General features: G+C 43.3%; 1 protein-coding gene across 1 annotated transcript in view; it reads left to right on the plus strand.

Annotated features, from left to right (window-relative positions):
- LOC310952295 (IQ motif and SEC7 domain-containing protein 2-like) overlaps positions 1–20925 on the plus strand; it is a gene marked incomplete at both ends in the record, with an annotated part of 193296 nt that overhangs the window by 148477 nt on the left and 23894 nt on the right. Inside the window, 6 exons of the mRNA XM_083920868.1 lie at positions 2727–2895; positions 5147–5314; positions 11646–11819; positions 11925–12020; positions 17779–18392; positions 19859–20770. Of these exons, the coding sequence (XP_083776994.1) occupies positions 2727–2895; positions 5147–5314; positions 11646–11819; positions 11925–12020; positions 17779–18392; positions 19859–20770 (2133 nt within the window). The remainder of the gene's footprint in view (positions 1–2726; positions 2896–5146; positions 5315–11645; positions 11820–11924; positions 12021–17778; positions 18393–19858; positions 20771–20925) is intronic.

The raw sequence follows: 20925 nt of genomic DNA on the forward strand, positions 1-20925 counted from the left end.
CGGTAGAAGCAGTGCGATTACATACAAAGTCAATCTACAGATGCGATTTCAGAACAAGATGAATCGTGTGATGCTGTGTCGTATCAGCCAATCAGCGTTGAGATTGCGATAAGCTTCATAACATCGGGGGGATCACCAGGGGATCATCACATGGACATAGAAAAAAGAATGGATGGCGGACGAGAAAAATGGCGCCCATTCACTCCTTCTCCTGCAAATAACTCCACTTTGTTAGGGTCTAAAATTATGCCCACCTACATTTTTTTAGTAGAGGGTCTGAAGATAATTATGAGCCTTTTGATTGTATGGGAGTGAATGGGGGAATGTGCTTCCGGGCCATCGGACACAATACAAACAGGCGGCAGTACCATGCTTGGCCGCTTAGCTACAGCAGAGTAGAGGTGCAGGAAGCTGGCGGACGGCTGCTGCCCAACTGCCTTGATGCTCCAAACGCGTGATGTTCTAAAAATGGTCCAAATATGATTAAAATGTGATCAAGCAGCACGTTACTCGCTTTTATTATGATTTCATCACCTCTATCGCGTACGATGTGGTCGCAGTTTAAAAGGTTAGCCCAGTTCCGCCCTCTCATTCAAACACTTTCATTTGCTTGTGGTTACAAAAATGGCAACAGTGAAAATCACCAAAATTAAGGCTTCACAGCGTTAGTCCACAGACCCCAGGCAGCATGACAGCGGCGTGAGTGCTCAGCATACAAGGAAAGTTCTACTTTTCTGATGTCAGGGTCACCTGATCACCTCAGATTAACCCTTCAGTTGGAGATGAGGAGAGAGGGAGAGGAAAGAAAGGCAGGAAGAGAGGAGGGAAAAGGGAAGAGAGAAGGAAATGAAGAGGAGAGGACAAATGGAGGCGAGGAGGAAAAAGAAAGAGAGAGGGAAGGAGGAAACGAAAGCAAAGGAAATCAGAAGGGGGGAGAGGTCGAAAGGAATTAAGAGGAGAAGAAGAAAAAGAGGAAGGAGAGATGAGAGCTGAAATAAAAAGGAGAAATGACAAGTGAGTAGTAAAGGAGAGGAGTAAATGAAAGCAAAGGAAATCAGAGAAAAAGGGGGGAGTAGAATGAGAGGAGATTAGGAAAGAAGAAGAGAAGAGGAAATGATATAAGATGAGAGGAAAGGAAAGGATGCAAGAGGAGATGCAGGAGAGAGGAGGAAGAGAGAAGAGGGGGAGGAAGAGATTGGAAAGAAAGGAGACAAAAGAGAAAGTGAGAAGACAAGAAAATAAAGAGAAAATGATGGAGTGATGATGGAGGAAATGAAGACAGAAAGAAGTAAGGAAAAAAGAGAGAGACAGTTAGTAATTAGCTAGAGTACCCTCCTCTCAGTTTTTACTGCAGAGCCTCGCTGAGATTCATGTGTGTGTGTGTGTGTGTGTGTGTGTGTAATACATCCAAGTTTAGGGATGTAAATGCAACATCATCCCAGAATAATGTCTTTAGCTTCTTCTTCATCTCTAACACACACGCGCACACACACACACACACACACACACACACACACACACATAAACACTGCTGTTAGCCATGAGTCATCGTCATGTGACTCAGTCTGTGTGTGTGTGTGTGTGTGTGTGTGTGTGTGTGTGTGTGTGTGTGTGTGTGTGTGTGTGTGTGTGTGTGTGTGTGTGTGTGTGTGTGTGTGTGTGTGTGTGTGTGTGTGTGTGTGTGGGCTTGGCAGTGCCCACGTTAGCTTCATGGGTGTCTTAGATTAATACTGAAGAGCCCCTTTGAGGATGACACACTCTCTCTCTCACACACACACGCACACACACATGAACACACACTAACTGATGATGTCACATATTCCCCTTCTCCTCGATTCATCAGTAAATTGACTGGTCAACGATCAGCTGTGTTGAACCAGTTAGAGACAAGCTTAGTTTGCAGTTTACTCTGGTTTGGTCCAGTTTGTTCAGGTTTGGTCTAGGTTGTTCTGGTTTGGTCCACTTGACTCTGGTTTGGTCTTGTTTCGTCTGGTTTGGTCCGGTTTGGTCCGGTTTTGTCCAGTTCAGTCTAGTTTGGTCTGATTTGGTCCAGTTTGTTCTGGTTTGGTCTAGTTTACTCTGGTTTGTTCCGGTTTTGTCCAGTTCAGTCCAGTTTGGTCTGGTTTAGTCCAGTTTGTTCTGGTTTGGTCTAGTTTACTCTGGTTTGGTCCAGTTTGGTCCGGTTTTGTCCAGTTCAGTCCAGTTTGGTCTGGTTTGGTCCAGTTCAGTCCAGTTTACTCTGGCTTGGTCCAGTTCAGTCTAGTTTGGTCCAGTTCAGTCCAGTCTACTCTGGTTTGGTCCAGTTAAGTCTGATTTGACCTTTATCCTCCTCTTCCTCCTTTAACCCATCACACCCCTCCACCTTCTCTTTCCTCTCTTCTTCCTCTTTATTTTAGTTTTCCTCCCCCGCTCCCTCACTTTATACTTCCTCTTCCTCTTTCTCCCGCAGTCAGCTTATCATGTCTTCTTTTCCTCCTGATCTGCATCCTGTTCTCTCCTGTTTAGACGACGTTTCCATTCCTCCTCTCCTCCCTTCCTTTTGTTTTTATTTCTTCCTTCAAATATTTTCACTTCAGACCTGATAGTATTGTTTTTTTTCTTCTTGAGCTTTATATTTCAGTTGATGTCAGTAAACTTAAAAGCTTTAAAATGAAAAGCTCCCAGTACCTCAGCAGATAGATAACCCCCCCCCCCCCCCTCTCTCTCTTTCTCTTTCTCTCTCTCAGTGTGGAGGGCGACCCTCAGTGTCCGGAGGCGCTCACATTTTCTGACTCGTCCTTCGGCCATCCGCCTCCCTTCCATCGCTATAGCAACAGCCCCCTCTGCAGCCCCTGTGACCCCTACAGCGGCGCCTCCGCCAGCGTGCCCCTGGGAGTCTCTCACACACAGACACAGGTACTGAACCTAAAACACACACACACACACACACAAACACACCAATGAACAGCCATTAAAATTGTGTGTCGTGTGTCACGTCTCAGCTGGATTAGCTTTAGGAATTCTGATGTATTGTAACCATGCCCCCAGGAAGTGTGCCGGGTTTTTTAAGGGTTGTGTCTCCATGGTTACCCAAAATTTGCATAACTATCGCAAGATGGTTAAGGTTAGGTATTAACCTTGAATGGCGTTCATTGTTTACAGTCCGATTAACAACTGGAGACGTGATAATAGAGTCGGAATTGGGAGATAGCGTCTTTGTTAACAGATGTAGCAAAGATAAATCGATGCCAGACTATCCGGCTGTCAAGTCCTGACGTAACATCCTTTTAAAATACGATTTCCGGGTCCAAACGCTCCGTGAAACGGCCGAACCTGTGAACCTTTTAGTATCACTTCTTTCTTCAGTGAGACCAGGACAGAGGGGAAGTGACTCAGATCTGTTCAAACAACAGGAACACTGCACTGTGGTACTTTGAAAGGGCGTTACGTTAGGACTTAAAGACTGGATTGGTCCTGCCTGATATAAAAAAAAAACTTGGACATGGATTGATCGCTCAAACAACCTTTAAACTGCTAAAGTCACTTTTCTTGTGGTGTGTTTGGCGTCAACCCAGACCATGGATGGATCACTAATCGAGTCAACACACAAAATGACTAAAAATGACCACAAATAAACAAAGAATGACTTTAGGGATCCAAAACAACCACAAAGAGATGCTAAACAAAAAACGGCCAAATAGAGACAAAAATGACGACAAAGACACAAAATGTCTGAAAACAGATGCAAAACCACCACAAGAAGATGCAAAATGACTAAAGATAGATGCAAAACCACCACAAAAAGATTCAAAATGACTAAAAATAGATGCAAAACCACCACAAAAAGATGCAAAATGACTAAAAATAGATGCAAAACCACCACAAAAAGATGCAAAATGACTAAAAATAGATGCAAAACCACCACAAAAAGATGTAAAATGATTAAAGATAGATGCAAAACCACCACAAAAAGATGCAAAATGACTAAAAACAGATGCAAAACCATCACAAAAAGATACAAAATGCCTAAAAATAGATGCAAAACCACCACAAAAAGATGCAAAATGACTAAAAATAGATGCAAAACCACCACAAAAAGATACAAAATGACTAAAAATAGATGCAAAACCACCACAAAAAGATACAAAATGAATGAAAATAGATGCAAAACCACCACAAAATGATGCAAAATGACTAAAAATAGATGCAAAACCACCACAAAAAAATTAAAAATGACTAAAAATAGATGCAAATCCACCACAAAAAGATCCAAAATAAATAAAAATAGATGCAAAACCACCACAAAAAGATACACAATGACTAAAAATAGATGCAAAACCACCACAAAAAGATACAGAATGACTAAGAATAGATGCAAAACCACCACAAAAAGATACAAAATGACTAATAATAGATGCAAAACCACCACAAAAAGATGCAAAATGACTAAAATTGATGCAAAACCACCACAAAAAGATACAGAATGACTAAGAATAGATGCAAAACCACCACAAAAAGATACAAAATGACTAATAATAGATGCAAAACCACCACAAAAAGATGCAAAATGACTAAAAATAGATGCAAAACCACCACAAAAAGATACAGAATGACTAAGAATAGATGCAAAACCACCACAAAAAGATGCGAAATGACTAAAAATAGATGCAATAGAATCACAAATAGATGCAAAACAATGATAAAGACATACAAAACAACTAAAAGTCGCCTCTTTGAATTTTTGTGTGTTGTTCCCGTATAGACAGAGTCGGGGGCCTCTAACATGTCTTTGCCCAGGGGCCCGTTGGCTCAGAATACATCTATGGAAAATGAGAGCTGCGTTTGATTTTACTTTTGTTAAACCTACTACAGTAAATGTGTGTGTGGAGCAGCTGTCCTGAGCTGGTTTACAGTGCTGCCTATTAGATAGGCAGCGGGCCAAGCTGTGAGTCTGGTTTGGAGGTCGTTCTGGAGGTCAACACCGAGGCGACGGCACCTGAACGCACACCTGCGGCTCCCAACAGAGGTGGAAAGTAATTAAGTGCATGTAGTCAGGTAGCGTGCTGAGCTTTTACGGAGCTTAACTTGTGTTTTCAGGCAGGCCTTAAATTAATATGGAAAAAGTCAACATATTTATGTCCCTCTCCTCTTTCTTTTCCTCCTTCAGGGTAGCTCTCCCATCTCTCCCCCCAGCCCGGCGAGCCTCGCTTGGGCTCAGCGCAGCCGACACCAGCCGGCCAGCCTGGCGCTCCGCAAGCAAGAGGAGGAGGAGAGCAAACGCTGCAAGGCTCTATCTGACAGCTATGAGCTCTCTACAGACCTCCAGGACAAGAAGGTACACAGTGCTGCAGGGGGCACACCTCAGAAACAAGGTCCATTGTTTCTGCTGCAATCTCAGTTGGACGCAGCCTTTTTCAAAACAAAGCAACACACCAGCAGAAAAACACCCACACCTATTGTTTCACACACACCACCGTGGGTGGAGTCCCAGCGCCATGTCAGGATGTGCCTGTCCTCTTCAGCAGCGTTTTATCACATTTGTGTATTTCTTACCACGTCTGTCTGCTGTTTGCTGCAGACTTTAAATCACGTTCCTCACGAGATGTGAGGAACGTGATGCGACGTGTTTCTGTTTGGAAGTCAGAGTTAGTTAGACAGTTCTATAATCTGCATCTCCTGTCTCTGGCTTCCACCTGCAGCTGAGTAACTCTTCCCCAAAGTTTCCATCTCATTTTGATCATTTTTCTGCTGTTTTATAAGTCATAATGTCCGTTTTATTATTTGACATGATGATGTAAGTGCAGTGATCATTATCGTCATTTATTCTCTTCATGTATTTGTTCATGTTTAACAAACCTGAGACAGGTCATATGATAGCAATAATATATTTATATATTAGTTGTGGGACAGCGTTGTGGGACAGCGTTGTGGGACAGCGTTGTCTGTGCTAACATTAGCTGCAGCATGTTCAGCATTGTCTGTGCTAACGTAAGCTGCAGCATGTTCAGCGTTGTCTGTGCTAACGTTAGCTGCAGCATGTTCAGCGTTGTCTGTGCTAACGTTAGCTGCGGCATGTTAGTTGTGGGACACAATTAAAAAATTAATCTAATTAATTAGAGGCTTTGTAATTAATTATAGCGATTAATCGCATATCCGTATTTGACACAAGAAGCAACATTTTTTAATTGAAATGGATACTGGTTCATGACTTAATTAATGAATATACAACAAAACGAGTTTAAACAACAGAATGTGTTGGTTTATCAGTGGGCACTAACTTTTTGGAAGCTTTTACGTCTGAAACACATTTGTTTTTGTTTATAAATAATAAAACACTGCTTAGTACGGTATATGCAAGAAAAATGCAAAAATATTTAGAATAATATCCTTGGCATAAAACAAACCGTTAAACAAAGAAAGCTTTTTCTCCATGTTTTTAGAAACACAGACAAAAATGATCCATCAACTAATGACAGTCCCTCAGGAGTGTTGTCTGTGCTAACGTTAGCTGCAGCATGTTCAGCGTTGTCTGTTCTAACATTAGCTGCAGCATGTTCAGCGCTGTCTGTGCTAACGTTAGCTGCAGCATTTTCAGCGTTGTCTGTGCTAACGTGAGCTGCAGCATGTTCAGCATTGTCTGGGCTAACGTGAGCTGCAGCATGTTCAGCATTGTCTTTGCTAACGTTAGCAGCAGCATGTTCAGCGTTGTCTGTGCTAACATTAGCTGCAGCATGTTCAGTGTTGTCTGTGCTAATGTTAGCTGCAGCATGTTCAGCGTTGTCTGTGCTAACGTTAGCAGCAGCATGTTCAGCGTTGTCTGTGCTAACGTTAGCTGCAGCATGTTCAGCGATGTCTGTGCTTACGTTAGCTGCAGCATGTTCAGAGTTGTCTGTGCTAACGTAAGCTGCAGCATGTTCAGCGTTGTCTGTGCTAACGTTAGCTGCAGCATGTTAAGAGTTGTCTGTGCTAACGTTAGCTGCAGCATGTTCAGAGTTGTCTGTGCTAACGTTAGCTGCAGCATGTTAAGTGTTGTCTGTACTAACGTTAGCTGCAGCATGTTCAGTGTTGTCTGTACTAACGTTAGCTGCAGCATGTTCAGAGTTGTCTGTGCTAACGTTAGCTGCAGCATGTTCAGCGTTGTCTGTGCTAACATAAGCTGCAGCATGTTCAGCGTTGTCTGTGCTAATGTTAGCTGCAGCATGTTCAGCGTTGTCTGTGCTAACATTAGCTGCAGCATGTTCAGCGTTGTCTCTGCTAACGTTAGCTGCAGCATGTTCAGAGTTGTCTGTGCTAACGTTAGCAGCAGCATGTTCAGCATTGTCTGTGCTAACGTTAGCTGCGGCATGTTCAGCGTTGTCTGTGCTAACGTTAGCTGCAGCATGTTCAGCGTTGTCTGTGCTAACGTTAGCTGCAGCATGTTTAGCGTTGTCTGTGCTAACGTTAGCTGCAGCATGTTTAGCGTTGTCTGTGCTAACGTTAGCTGCAGCATGTTCAGAGTTGTCTGTGCTAACGTTAGCTGCAGCATGTTCAGCGTTGTCTGTGCTAACGTTAGCTGCAGCATGTTCAGTGTTGTCTGTGCTAATGTTAGCTGCAGCATGTTCAGAGTTGTCTGTGCTAACGTTAGCTGCAGCATGTTCAGTGTTGTCTGTGCTAATGTTAGCTGCAGCATGTTCAGAGTTGTCTGTGCTAACGTTAGCTGCAGCATGTTCAGTGTTGTCTGTGCTAACGTTAGCAGCAGCATGTTCAGTGTTGTCTGTGCTAACGATAGCTGCAGCATGTTCAGCCGTGTCCATGTTACACATATATATATACGTATATATATGTATATATATCTATACATATATATATGTATATATATATGTATATATATACATATATATACATATATATGTATATATAGACATATATACATATATATATACATATATATGTATATATATATATATACATATATATGTATGTATATGTATATATATATATACATATGTCTATATGTATACATATATATATACACGTATATATGTATGTGTATATATATACATATATATATATATGTATATATATGTATATATATATATATATATATATACATATATATATATACATATATACTGGATATTAAAATTAGAGCGCAAATGTGTTAATACTTGATTTATTCTGAAATACTGTTATTCTTCATTGATCATAATTTGATAGAATATATGCTGTGTTTATACCACTACTGTACTAGCATGTTTTTAAAAAACCAAGGCACTTCAACAAAAACCTTTATTTTGTGAAAAAAACTGTGAGATTCATTTAACCCTCTGAGGTCTGAGGCTATTTAATCAATTTTGCATACTTTTGTAAATTCACCTATTTTAAAACCTTTACTCATGTGGACGAACTGTTTTGGTGCTTGAAATGAGTTTACCAAAGTCTTAGGTTCACAAAAGTACTGTAAAATATGAATAAAATAGTAGCTACATGTAAAATGAATGTCTGCAATGGAATTTCGTCCATACTGCCTTTTGAGAATAATTGTTGTTTCACTCTATTTTCACCATGAGATGAAATGGGACTTCATACTACAGATCTAGCTTCCTGGGATGTGTGCAAATGAAGAAAAATAGCATTACAACTGGTTCTCTTCCAAACAAAATATTTATTATATACAAAAAATACACAATTTACAATATTTACATGATGTGCATGTTTTTATGCTTCATATATTAAGCTGTGCCATGTGCTGGTGAGGTGGTGATGGCTGTGGTGCAGACACAGGACCAGGTACATGTGTTCCTGATGGCAGACAGAAAAGGATTTCACTGTTACATTCAGTATAAAAATCAAATACAAATAAAGAAATGCAGTTCTATGAAAGACAGTTTCATCTGCACAGAACAGTGTGCTGAACTAGTGGCCAAAACATATCCATTTATCTAGAACAGGGGTTTCAAACTGATCCAGTAAAGGGCTGCTGTGGCTGCAGGTTTTCATTCCAACCCAGCAAGAACCCACCTGATCCAACAAATCAACTGTTCTGAAGACAATTCAGGTGAATAAGTCGAGTCAGGTGTGTTCTTGCTTGGTTGGAATGAAAACCTGCAGCCACTGCGGCTCTTTACTGGATCAGTTTGACACCGAAGCTCTCTAATCAATAATACAAAACTAAATAACTATTACAGAGTCATACTTTACTAATGGACAGTCAATTTTGTCAAACAAAGTTCATGATTATTGATACACAGACCAATTCACAATTACACATCATTTTTGTGAAGTAAAAACACTTACCCATCTTCAAATGGATCTCTATTGTTCCTCTCTGTCGGAGGAATCAACCCTGTGGCCCAGAAGCACCGTAATCCTTGACGAGGCCAAATCAGTTCCAGAACGGCGCTTGTGTTTTCCACTGTTGTGATCTGCTGCCAGCGTCAGGATGCAGTAAAAGGATCGGACTAACTTGCTGAGGGCAGTGGTTGGGTCTTTAGTGATTTAGTGAGTGTCTATTGGTCAGTTTCACAGAAAATGATGACGGACACCACGGTCCACCAACCACACACTGAAGCAAATGATGCCGGTCACAAGTGCTCTTTCCTGTCTTCTAATTGGCCATGTGAGTGACCTATGAGCTTGCAGTAAAAAGAATGCATAAGAGGAGAGACTGCCATCTCCGGCAATATACAGATAACTTTTTATGCTGTACAATCACTAAGATATTGATATAAACAGTGAAAAAACATCAGTAGGACGTGCCGGCATGGGCATCGACCTCAGAGGGTTAAGTCCCTCAAAAAGGCCGGTCGTCCACGTAAAACAAGTGCACGAGAGGACAGGATGATGAGAAGACTCTCAAAGGGGAATCAGTTCAACACTGCAGCTGGAGTTGGTCTGCAGTTCAGTGCTAAACAGGGCAAGGATCTGTCTCTGCACAGTGTCTCACCATTTAAGACTTTCTGGACTGAAAGCCCACTCTGCAGTGACCAAACCTCTCATCAGCAGAAAGAATCAAAAGGCTAGACTCGCCATTGCTGAGGAGCATGTTGTGTGAACAGAGGAGAACTGGTCCAGAGTGACTTCAGTGAAGAGAGGACGTTCAATTTATGTGGGTCTGATGGAAACATTATGTTGGGCGTAGGACTGGGAAAAGACTGAACCCAAAGTGTGTAAAGAAGTCAGTTAAATTTGGAGGAGGAAGTTTCATGGTTTGGGGATGTTTTCTGCAGCAGGAGTTGGGCCTCTTGTACAGCTACATGGCAGGTGAATGCAAATGTTTATGTGAACTTCCTTCACCAACATGCAACACCTTCACTGCAACTGTCTCCAATCAGCTGCAATTTTCATACAAGACAATGTCCCCAGTCACACTGTAAAACAGGTGAAGCAGTTCACTGAAGCTCAGAATACTGAAACAATGAAATGGCCAGAGTCCAGTTCTAAACCCCATAGAGAATCTCTGGAAAATCCTTAGCAACAAAGTAAAGTCTAAGAAACCCACTCCAGTTAGTGAACTGTGGAAGAGACTGGGTCAGAATGGACGCAGATCAAACCAGAGCAGTGTGATAAACTAGTGATGTCCTGTGGGAGCAGATGTGCTGAAGTCATTCAAAGCTGTGGCCTCTACACTTCCTGTTCATTTATGAATCCTAGAGAAGAAAACATTGTTGAAATCTTCTCTTCCGACACAGTGATCACTGTTCTCTCATAATTCTTCTAAAAAATTGTTTTTTAGTTTTAAATTAGTGCCTTGGTTAAAAAAAACTGCTAGTACAGCAGTGGTTTAGCCAGAGCGGATATTCTATCTAATTATGAACAATAAAACTAACAGTATTTCAGAATAAATCAAGTATTAATACTTGAATAAATATTATAATGTATTGTGTTTAATGCACTGGTATCAGATTGGTACTCAGTAATGGCCGAAGCACAAGTTCAGGTATCGGACTCTGTATCAGGAAGGAAAAAATCTATACATTTATGAACAGGCTTACTTCATGACATGTGTGATTATACATACGTAGATAATATTAGTTCCATGCCTTCTTTCTCTGTTGTGTAACACTGAAAACATACCAAGCAACTGCGGCAAGCTGCCATGCAATATCACCCCAAACTAGTCATTTTGCATCTTTTTGTGGTGGTTTTGCATCTATTTTTAGACATTTTGCATCTTTTTGTGGTGGTTTTGCATCTATTTTTGGACATTTTGCATCTTTTTGTGGTGATTTTGTATCTAATTTTAGTCATTTTACATCTATTTTTAGACATTTTGCATCTTTTTGTGGTGGTTTTGCATTTATTTTTAGACATTTTGCATCTTTTTGTGGTGGTTTTGCATCTATTTTTAATCATTTTGGATCTTTTTGTGGTGGTTTTGCATCTGTTTTTAATCATTTTGCATCTTTTGTGGTGGTTTTGCATCTGTTTTTAGTCATTTTGTATCTTTTTGTGGTGGTTTTGCATATGTTTTTAATCATTTTGCATCTTTTGTGGTGGTTCTGCATCTATTTTTAGTCATTTTGCCTCTTTTGTGGTGGTTTTGAATCTATTTTTAGACATTTGATGTGGTCATTTTGTTTCTCTCTGTGTTCATTCTACTTGAACTTTTAGTGGCTAAGTGTGGCCAGATGACACAACGGCCAATCAGCAAGTCCTTTGACATGTGTGACTGTGCTTCCTGATAGGTGGAGATGCTGGAGAGGAAGTACGGGGGCCAGTTCGTGTCCCGGCGGGCGGCGAGAACGATCCAGACGGCGTTCAGGCAGTACCGCATGAACAAGAACTTCGAGAGGCTTCGCAGCTCCGCCTCAGAGAGCAGGATGACGCGCCGCATAATCCTGTCCAACATGAGGATGCAGGTACGCACACACACACACACACACACACACACACACACTGTATATACACATAAACACACTACAGGAAGTACAAATGTGTGTGTGTGTGTGTGTGTGTGTTCTCAGTACTCGTTTGATGAGCGTCAGCAGCAGGGTCAGGGGTCAGCGGGTCAGCAGGGGTCAGACGACACAGGAGACATGGACGACTCTTTCTCCAAGCAGGTAAACACACACACACAAACACACACACACACACACACACCGACACACATAACCACACACACCAACTGCTTCACTGTAAACACCTCCTGCAGAACTGTGAAAGATATTTTTTTAATGTGTTTCATCCATCTTCAACTGCTTGTCCCTGTCGGGGTCGCGGGGGATGTCTCTGTTTGTCTGTAGAGACAAACAGAGACAGACAACCATTCACACCTACGGGCGATTTAGAGTCATCAATGAACCTAACACCTGCATGTCTTTGGACTGTGGGAGGAAACCGGAGAACCCGGAGAAAACCCACGCAGACACAGGGAGAACATGCAAACTCCACACAGAAGGGCCCCAGCCGGGATTCAAAACAGGAACTTCGAATAAGCATATATATAGTATGTATGAACATATAAGGATATGTTCGCATATAATACATATATATGCTTATTTTGTAGACACATATGTAATACATCCATCCCAAAGCCCATTTATATGTAAATATAAAAGGAAACTTGTATCTCTGTTATGAATCAGTAAAACATTAATAAGCATGTGTTGTTTTCATAAACTTGCATTTTTGTAGAATTAAAAACAGCACAAATAATGTTCAAAGCAAAAAATAATGTATTACCTGGTAATTTACAGAGATTATTCTTCAATAGAGAAGGGGGATATAATCTGAGGGGGAAAAGATTTGAAATTGTTATTGTGTTATGATATTATGAAATAGATTTAAAATGGAAGTCAATCTGTGATAAAGTGTGAGAATGGAGAAGGTTTAGTATTAAATAAGTTTATTCTTCTTACTACGACATGTAAAACTGTTGAAATAGTTTGTTGGTATATTTTGTATGTTTTATTATTGGGTAAAAAATGTTTATTTTTATAGATGTTCAAAATAAAAAAACAAAACCTCACACCTCAATTAAATATAGATTTTTTAAATATATTTTACTTCGGGCACCTCATATGTAATAAACTTATATCCATATAGTATTGATAATGTCACCCTATGTGTAACATATTCTAGAGGTCAACTTGATTGATTTTTAGTTTTCACGTGCTTAAAAAACAACAACAACATCAAGAGATTTAAGATACATTAAATATATTTAAAGAACAGACATGCAAAGGAAACACACAAGAGGCTTATTCAACAATATACAGTATGACATGAAGGAAAAAAAAATATTTTTTAAAAAAAGATGAGGAGAGAAAATAAAGTGTAAAAAGAGAAAAGAAAAGGGAAAGTAATTTTAATAACACTAAATAATGTTAGTCTATTGATTCAGTAAAATGTTTCTCAGCTTTTTTAAAGGATAAAGTTTCTGTCGGCGAGGAGAGAAATACTTCCGTGTCTTAGGACCTCTGTAACTGGTGCTAAACTGGGAGGAAGTGGTTCAGGACTAGAGGCGAAGTTGGGTTGCTTCTGGAGTGGGATCGTTGTGAAATTGATTGTTAGGGGTAAAGAGATTACCAAAAAAAAAAGGAGATCCCCACCATCTGACTTTTGGATAGATATAAATAAAAATATATTTACCATGACATCCAATACAAATCTTCAGTTAATCCAATATAAAATCATCCAACCAACACATATCACACAATATAAAATGCACAAAATGGGACAGCCACAGACAGCTGCTCACAATGCACAACAGGAACAACAGATAACTACTTTCATGCACTCTGGGCTTGCCAACCAGTTCACTATTTTTGGAACTCTGTCACAAAAACCCTCTCCTCCATACTGGACTGCAGAATCCCTTCATCCCCACAGCTCTGCTTACTAGGAGATACTTCAAAAACTACAATCCCAAATAAAAACAAGAACAGCTTGCTCATTTCTCTAACTGTCGCTAAGATAATAATTCTCCTAAATTGGAAATCCAAAAACTCAATAAACATCAACATGATTGCTGTCCTCTCGCGTCTCAGCGCAACTGTCTCAGCGCAACTGTCTCAGCTCAACTGTCTCAGCGCAACTGTCTCAGCGCAACTGTCTCAGCTCAACTGTCTCAGCGCAACTGTCTCAGCGCAACTGTCTCAGCGCAACTGTCTCAGCGCAAAAGTCTCAGTGCAACTGTCTCAGTGCAACTGTCTCAGCGCAACTGTCTCAGTGCAACTGTCTCAGTGCAACTGTCTCAGCTCAACTGTCTCAGCGCAACTATCTCAGTGCAACTGTCTCAGCGCAAAAGTCTCAGTGCAACTGTCTCAGTGCAACTGTCTCAGCGCAACTATCTCAGTGCAACTGTCTCAGCGCAAAAGTCTCAGTGCAACTGTCTCAGCACAACTGTCTCAGCGCAACTGTCTCAGCGCAACTAACTCAGTGCAACTGTCTCAGCGCAAAAGTCTCAGTGCAACTGTCTCAGTGCAACTGTCTCAGTGCAACTATCTCAGTGCAACTGTCTCAGCGCAAAAGTCTCAGTGCAACTGTCTCAGCGCATCAAATGCCGGCACCACGCGCTTTCTGTAGGCACGTGGCCACAACTCTCCCGCTACGCTCCTCTTTGTGTGATTCTGCATCCTCTCACTCAGTGGCCCTCATTTATCAAATGAACGTACGGCAGAAAAACATGCGTACGACCATTTCCTGGCAAACCTCGGCATTTGTCAATTTGGACGTGAGCGGGATCTACAATCAAATCTCACGTCAGGTCTGAGATCGTGTACGCAAACTTCAGCCTGTGTATTTGCGGTGCAGCACAGCAAAATCTGTCTGAAAATAATGAATAAACCTCAGCTGTCATTAAGCATAAGCAGTCACATATTAAGAACAGATCAAAACGGATTCTTAAAACGAATAAAAAAAAAAAATTGTGGTTGGAGCAATTGATTGTACTCGTGTGTCTGAAGGCACCATCCATGAATGATTACGCATTCATCAATCGCCAAAACTACCACTCGATAAATGTACAGGTGATTTGTGATGCCAAGCTATCGCTTTTAAACGTGGTGGCAAGGTGACACACACGATTGGTTTATATTTCAAAACAGCTCAGATCCAGCCCCCCGCGACCCCGACAGGGACAAGCGGTTGAAGATGAATGAATGAATGAATGTGTTGGCGCGCGGCTGCAGGAATGCGCACTGCAGAGCCAAAGTCATCTCCTCGGTTCGTGGCTACCCTCGATAAATTGCATTAAATCAAACAAGGTATCAGATGATTAACATCTCTGTATGGTTCTTCTAGGTGACAAAGGTTATCCTCTTACGGAATACCTAATGACCCCGCTGGCAAACCCCGCTACAGAGCAAGAGCGCCGGTGTTGTGCCGTATTCAGCACCCCTGCCGTGAAATGCACCCCCTCGCATTATAGGTGATATTCTGGATCAGAAGGCTGTTGTTTCCACCTATAGGAGTAGTTTATAAACAGCTAACCCACAACGGTCAGAACATTGGTTACTTACAGTCTTTAAACTATTTTAAAGAGTTTAAAGTCACAAACTTGGATGATAGCGAATACAAAACAACACCTTTTTGTATGTTCTGTGGAAATCTACTGCAGCCATAATTACAAAATGAATTAAATGGATATTTTGAGCAAGTTGAATGTATTTGACTCAGCGTTTCCTAAATATAATCCCAGTTTTTCTTGCAATTAATAGGTTCAAAAGTGTGTGCTTTTAATTGGGTTACCTGTATATAAGCTACTCCTATAGGTCGAAACAACAGCCTTCTGATCCAGAATATCACCTATAATGTGAGGGGGTGCATTTCACGGCAGGGGTGCTGAATACGGCACAACACCTGTCTAACATTGCGCACATGCGCACACGGGTCTCAGTGGAGCGCTGCTTCGGGTTGACTGCCTCCGTTATTCTTTTCCATACAGCGTTTTTATGGGCCCCTTTTATTCCACTCTTAAGACTGACAAAAAGCACATCTTTATTTTGCTCCATCTCGGATGTTAGGATGCCGATATCTGTGTCGGAAAAGTTTCTTTTCTTACCTGTGTTTCTCCTCTCCATGTTTGACCTCAGTTGGCGAGGCCTCCGAACCAGGAATATTTAAGGACGTAACATGTTAATGACGATCAAATTCAGCCGCCGCATTTATCAAGGCCCGCTCATTCGTACGCTGAGATTGGTCAGATACGGATGTTTCATAAATCACACGTGGGTCCTGTCCTACGACCAATTCTGCGCTCTGATCTGCACCCGTTTTCACGCAAGATTGATAAATGAGGGCCAGTGTGTTTACATGCTGTAAAATTTAAAAATGATATTCAGAATGAGGTAAACAGCTTGTAAACACCGTACCGCGGGTACAATCTGAGTTTTCATATCCCAGTTAATTATCATTGGGTTACGCGTCTGCACATGCTCCGCAGGTTATAACTGCCCCTCCCCACTCTGCGGCATTGACTTTTGACCCGGAAATAGAATATTGGGGAAAGAAATCGCAGAGTGACAGAACAGAGTCTCCACACACAACTCTAGTAGTTTTTAAAAGCGACAAATACTCTGGGGATCGGTAAAGTCTCCGGATCAGTTCAGAACAACGCAATAAAAACCTTGGAAAATGCTCCGCTGGATGTTTATTCTTCAAGATCGCTAATTCGCTCATTTAGCTGTCAATCAAAAAAGGATTCCGCTTCAGACAGCTCGTCCAATCATCATGCAAAAGCCGAGCGTCCGAGCCAGCCCACTGCCCCATAGACCCCCAGAGATGCTGAGCGTCCGATGGGCGGGACAAAGCCCAGCATTTATCCAGTGAGCGTCTAGTTTGGCTGCAGTGGAACGACCGGCTCTACGCTTCCCCATTGAAGTCAGTAGAAGCCGAGCGTCCGACTGTGTAAAGCACTGTGGAGCTGTGGGGATGAATGAGGAGGAAGTTGCTCCGGTTACCTGTGATAAGTAGCTGATTCTGAACAAAAGATGAAGGCTTTCTAATGTGTATTTAGTCAACGAAATGTACACACAGCAGTACATATTTCACCACTTTTTTTTTTTAAATTGGTGACATTTTAGGGGAAGCTGAGCTTCCACTGCAGTCTTAGAGCAATCGCCACTCGTGTAACGTGAATTACAGATAAAAGGCCCACTTTCAGGAGCCCGGTCCATATTCAGCAGAAGGATCCAGACAAAAAAGAGTTAGTGAGCAGCTTGCTCCATAGCTGCTCATCTCATCCGTGGAAGCCTCCATGTTGTTTACACTCAACAGTCTCTTCTTGTTTCATCACTTAAATCCACCTCTAAACCAACACTGATCGCTTGGCAAACTTATCTCCGCCGCACGTTACAAGACTGATCTGCAAGTAAAATACAATGGAGCTCAGAAATCAGGATGGGCTCATGAGGCTAGTAAACGGGGGGGAACAATAATCCCATTATTCCTTTAACCGGGGACAGACCATTTTCAGGTTACTGTGTGAGTGTTTACTTTGTCAAAGGACGTGGTTCCTTTTCAAAGTGTCTATAGAAAGGGCTTTAAAGACACGCCCAAAGCACCGAATCCAAGGTACTTTTACAGTGAAATATGTCCTAGTAATACAAGAGTACAGTAATAGCTGCCACACCAGTGTGTTACCCCTTCAGAAGCATTTATATAGACATTTAAGGTAAATCAATATACTGTCTATCCTACAAGCTATACCGTGATATCAATTTTAGACCATACAGCACAGCCCTAAGGGAAAGAACATAAAGGACTACAGGGAGGACATCAACAGCCCCCTGTATATTTCTGCCACCCCATAATATTCCTCTTGCTCCGCCCCTAGACATCTCTGCTTTCATGTTTGTCCTGTGTGTTGTGCTGCAGGTGAAGTCTCTGGCCGACTCCATCGACGACTCCCTCACCTGCCAGTCGGGCCGCGAGGACTCGCAGGACGCAGGAGGAGAAGGAGAGGAGGACGAGGAGGAGGATGAGGAGGAGGGAGACGAAGAAGAGGAAGAGGAGGAGGAAGAGGAAGACGAGGAGGAAGATTACAGAGAGTGCACGTGGCGCAACGCCAACACAGCCTCTCGACGTGTGGCAGGCCGGTCAGGAGTAGGAGGAGGGAGAGGAGGTGTGGGAGGAGGCGCCTCCATGCACGAGGACAGCACCGCCACCTCCTTCAGCGATGTCACCCTCTACATGGACGAGGGCTGCCTCCCCTCCTCGCCACTCTCCCGCCCGCCGTCCTCGCCGCTCTCTCGCCCCGCCTCCAGCTCTGACATGGAGTACTGGGGAGGAGGAGGGGGAGGTGGAGGTGCAGGGGGGAGGGAGGACAGCAGAGAGACAGAGGGAGGAAGCAACACCAGCCGGAGGAGCAGCACCCCCTGCACAGAGTGTCGAGGGGAGTACAGAGGGAGAGGAGGGGGAGGAGGGGGAGGGCACCTCCCTGTCCTGACCATCGAACCACCCAGTGACAGCTCAGTGGACATGAGTGACAGGTCAGCACAGCCAATCAGAGTGCTTATATTGAGACCACACAATTGTTCTTCATAATTTATGTACAGGAATGACCATAGAAGAGACGCCTTGAAGGTGCATTCAGGGGGAGACTCCACTTAAAGCTGCATTCTCTCTAATGTCCAGCAGGAGGAGACTCCACTTAAAGCTGCATTCTCTCTAATGTCCAGCAGGGGGAGACTACACTTAAAGCTGCATTCTCTCTAATGTCCAGCAGGGCTGACTCCACTTAAAGCTGCATTCTCTCTAATGTCCAGCAGGGGGAGACTACACTTAAAGCTGCATTCTTTCTAATGTCCAGCAGGGCTGACTCCACTTAAAGCTGCATTCTCTCCAATGTCCAGCAGGAGGAGACTCCACTTAAAGCTGCATTCTCTATAATGTCCAGCAGGGGGAGACTCCACTTAAAGCTGCATTCTCTCTAATGTCCAGCAGGGGGAAACTACACTTAAAGCTGCATTCTCTCTAATGTCCAGCAGGGGTGACTCCACTTAAAGCTGCATTCGCTCTAATGTCCAGCAGGGGGAGACTCCACTTAAAGCTGCATCCTCTCTAATGTCCAGCAGGGGGAGACTCCACTTAAAGCTGCATTCTCTCTAATTTCCAGCAGGAGGAGACTCAACTTAAAGCTGCATTCTCTCTAATTTCCAGCAGGAGGAGACTCCATTTAAAGCTGCATTCTCTCAAATGTCCAGCAGGAGGAGACTCCACTTAAAGCTGCATTCTCTCTAATGTCCAGCAGGGGGAGACTCCACTTAAAGCTGCATTCTCTCTAATGTCCAGCAGGGGTGACTCCACTTAAAGCTGCATTCTCTCTAATGTCCAGCAGGGGGATACTCCGCTTAAAGCTGCATTCTCTCTAATGTCCAGCAGGGGGAGACTCCACTTAAAGCTGCATTCTCTCTAATGTCCAGCAGGGGGAGACTCCACTGGCTCTACAAAGAAGTGTGATTGTAAAGAAGTCAATGAGAAAATGAGCCTAAACTTCTCTCTTGATTTATTTCCTCTGTAAACATTTTCCTAATGAGTTCATGTCTCAATCTCTAGTTTCTAGTTTCTTCAGTACAGCATGATGTTCATTTAGTCAATGATGGTCCATTTAGTGTCAAATAGACCTTAAAGCAGGGGCTGCTTTAGGGCGGGGCCCACACGGCCACCTGTCAAGTAAGCCTTAATAAAATTTAAAGTTATAGAGTTATAGAGTTATAAAAATTCACCGTAAAGTTGTCATGAATAGTGAAATTAGTTACAGAGACCAAACGTGTTTTTTGTAACAGGCTGTAAACATGTTTATTTCTCAGACCCCGGAGACAGACATTTGCATTAAGATATAATTTGTTTTAAATGTAGAATAAATGTGTGAAATATAATCAGTCCACTCTGAACAACATGCTTGATTTTCAATGTGTGAGAATTATTCTTTAACAGCAACTGTTCAAATGTTCAGGTCGGAGCGAGGCTCCATCGGACGCCTGGTGTACGAACAGGAGCCGTCGGGAGTCGAGCGAGGAGAAGAGAGGGAGAGGAGGGGAGGAGGGGAAGGAGAGAGTGGAGAGGATGAACGAGGGGGAGGAGGTGGAGAAAGCAGCGAAGCGGACTCTCCACATGGAACCATCAAACACAAACCAAACGGCCGCTCGGTCGCCACGGCGCAGGGACAGACTCGCAGCCCCGCCAACGTACCCTTACCAATGCCTTCAGCCCGGGCCCTGCCATCACACCCGCTCCCTCACCCGCTCCAACACGCACACGCACACCCTCACCCGGCGCCCATCCCCCATCTCCCCACCATCCTTCACCACCACCCACAGTACAGCCAGCCGCACGTCATGCACATGCACCACGTGCACGGCGGCAGCCCTTACATCCAGCACGCTCACCACTTCGCCCAACACCACTACCACCACCTGCACCACCAACACCACCTCCCCCACGGTTACCCAGAACCCTCTTCTTCCCCGCTGCCCTCCCCCGTACCCCCGCTAACACCTCTCTCGCCCCTGCCGCCGCCACTCACGCCCTCGCCGCTGTCCTCATCCTCATCATCGGCGCTCCAAAACATGGAGGCGCAGCAGCACCTAGCCCACCACCCTCACCTCCACCACCACCCTCTGCTCTGCTCGGACGGAGACAACGAGAGCGTCAACTCCACCACCACCAACTCCAACGACGACACGACAGTCAACAACTGCAGTTCCGGCTCCTCGTCACGCGACAGCCTGCGGGAGCCAATCGGAGGAGCCGCGGTGGGAAAACAGACCTATCAGAGAGAGAGCCGCCACAGCTGGGACTCTCCCGCCTTCAACAACGATGTGGTGCAGCGGCGGCAATACCGCATCGGACTCAACCTGTTCAACAAGTAAGTGTGTTTAGACAACAAAAGGTGACAGTTAAGTTTAGACAACTAAAGGTGACGGTTAAGTTTAGTCAACAAAAGGTTACGTTAAGTGTAGACGACAAAAGGTGACGGTTAAGTTTAGACGACAAAAGGCGATGGTTCAGTTTAGACGACAA

Source organism: Echiichthys vipera (assembly GCF_963691815.1).
Source record: "Echiichthys vipera genome assembly, chromosome: 9".
In the NCBI taxonomy this organism is placed as follows: Eukaryota; Metazoa; Chordata; class Actinopteri; order Perciformes; family Trachinidae; genus Echiichthys; species Echiichthys vipera.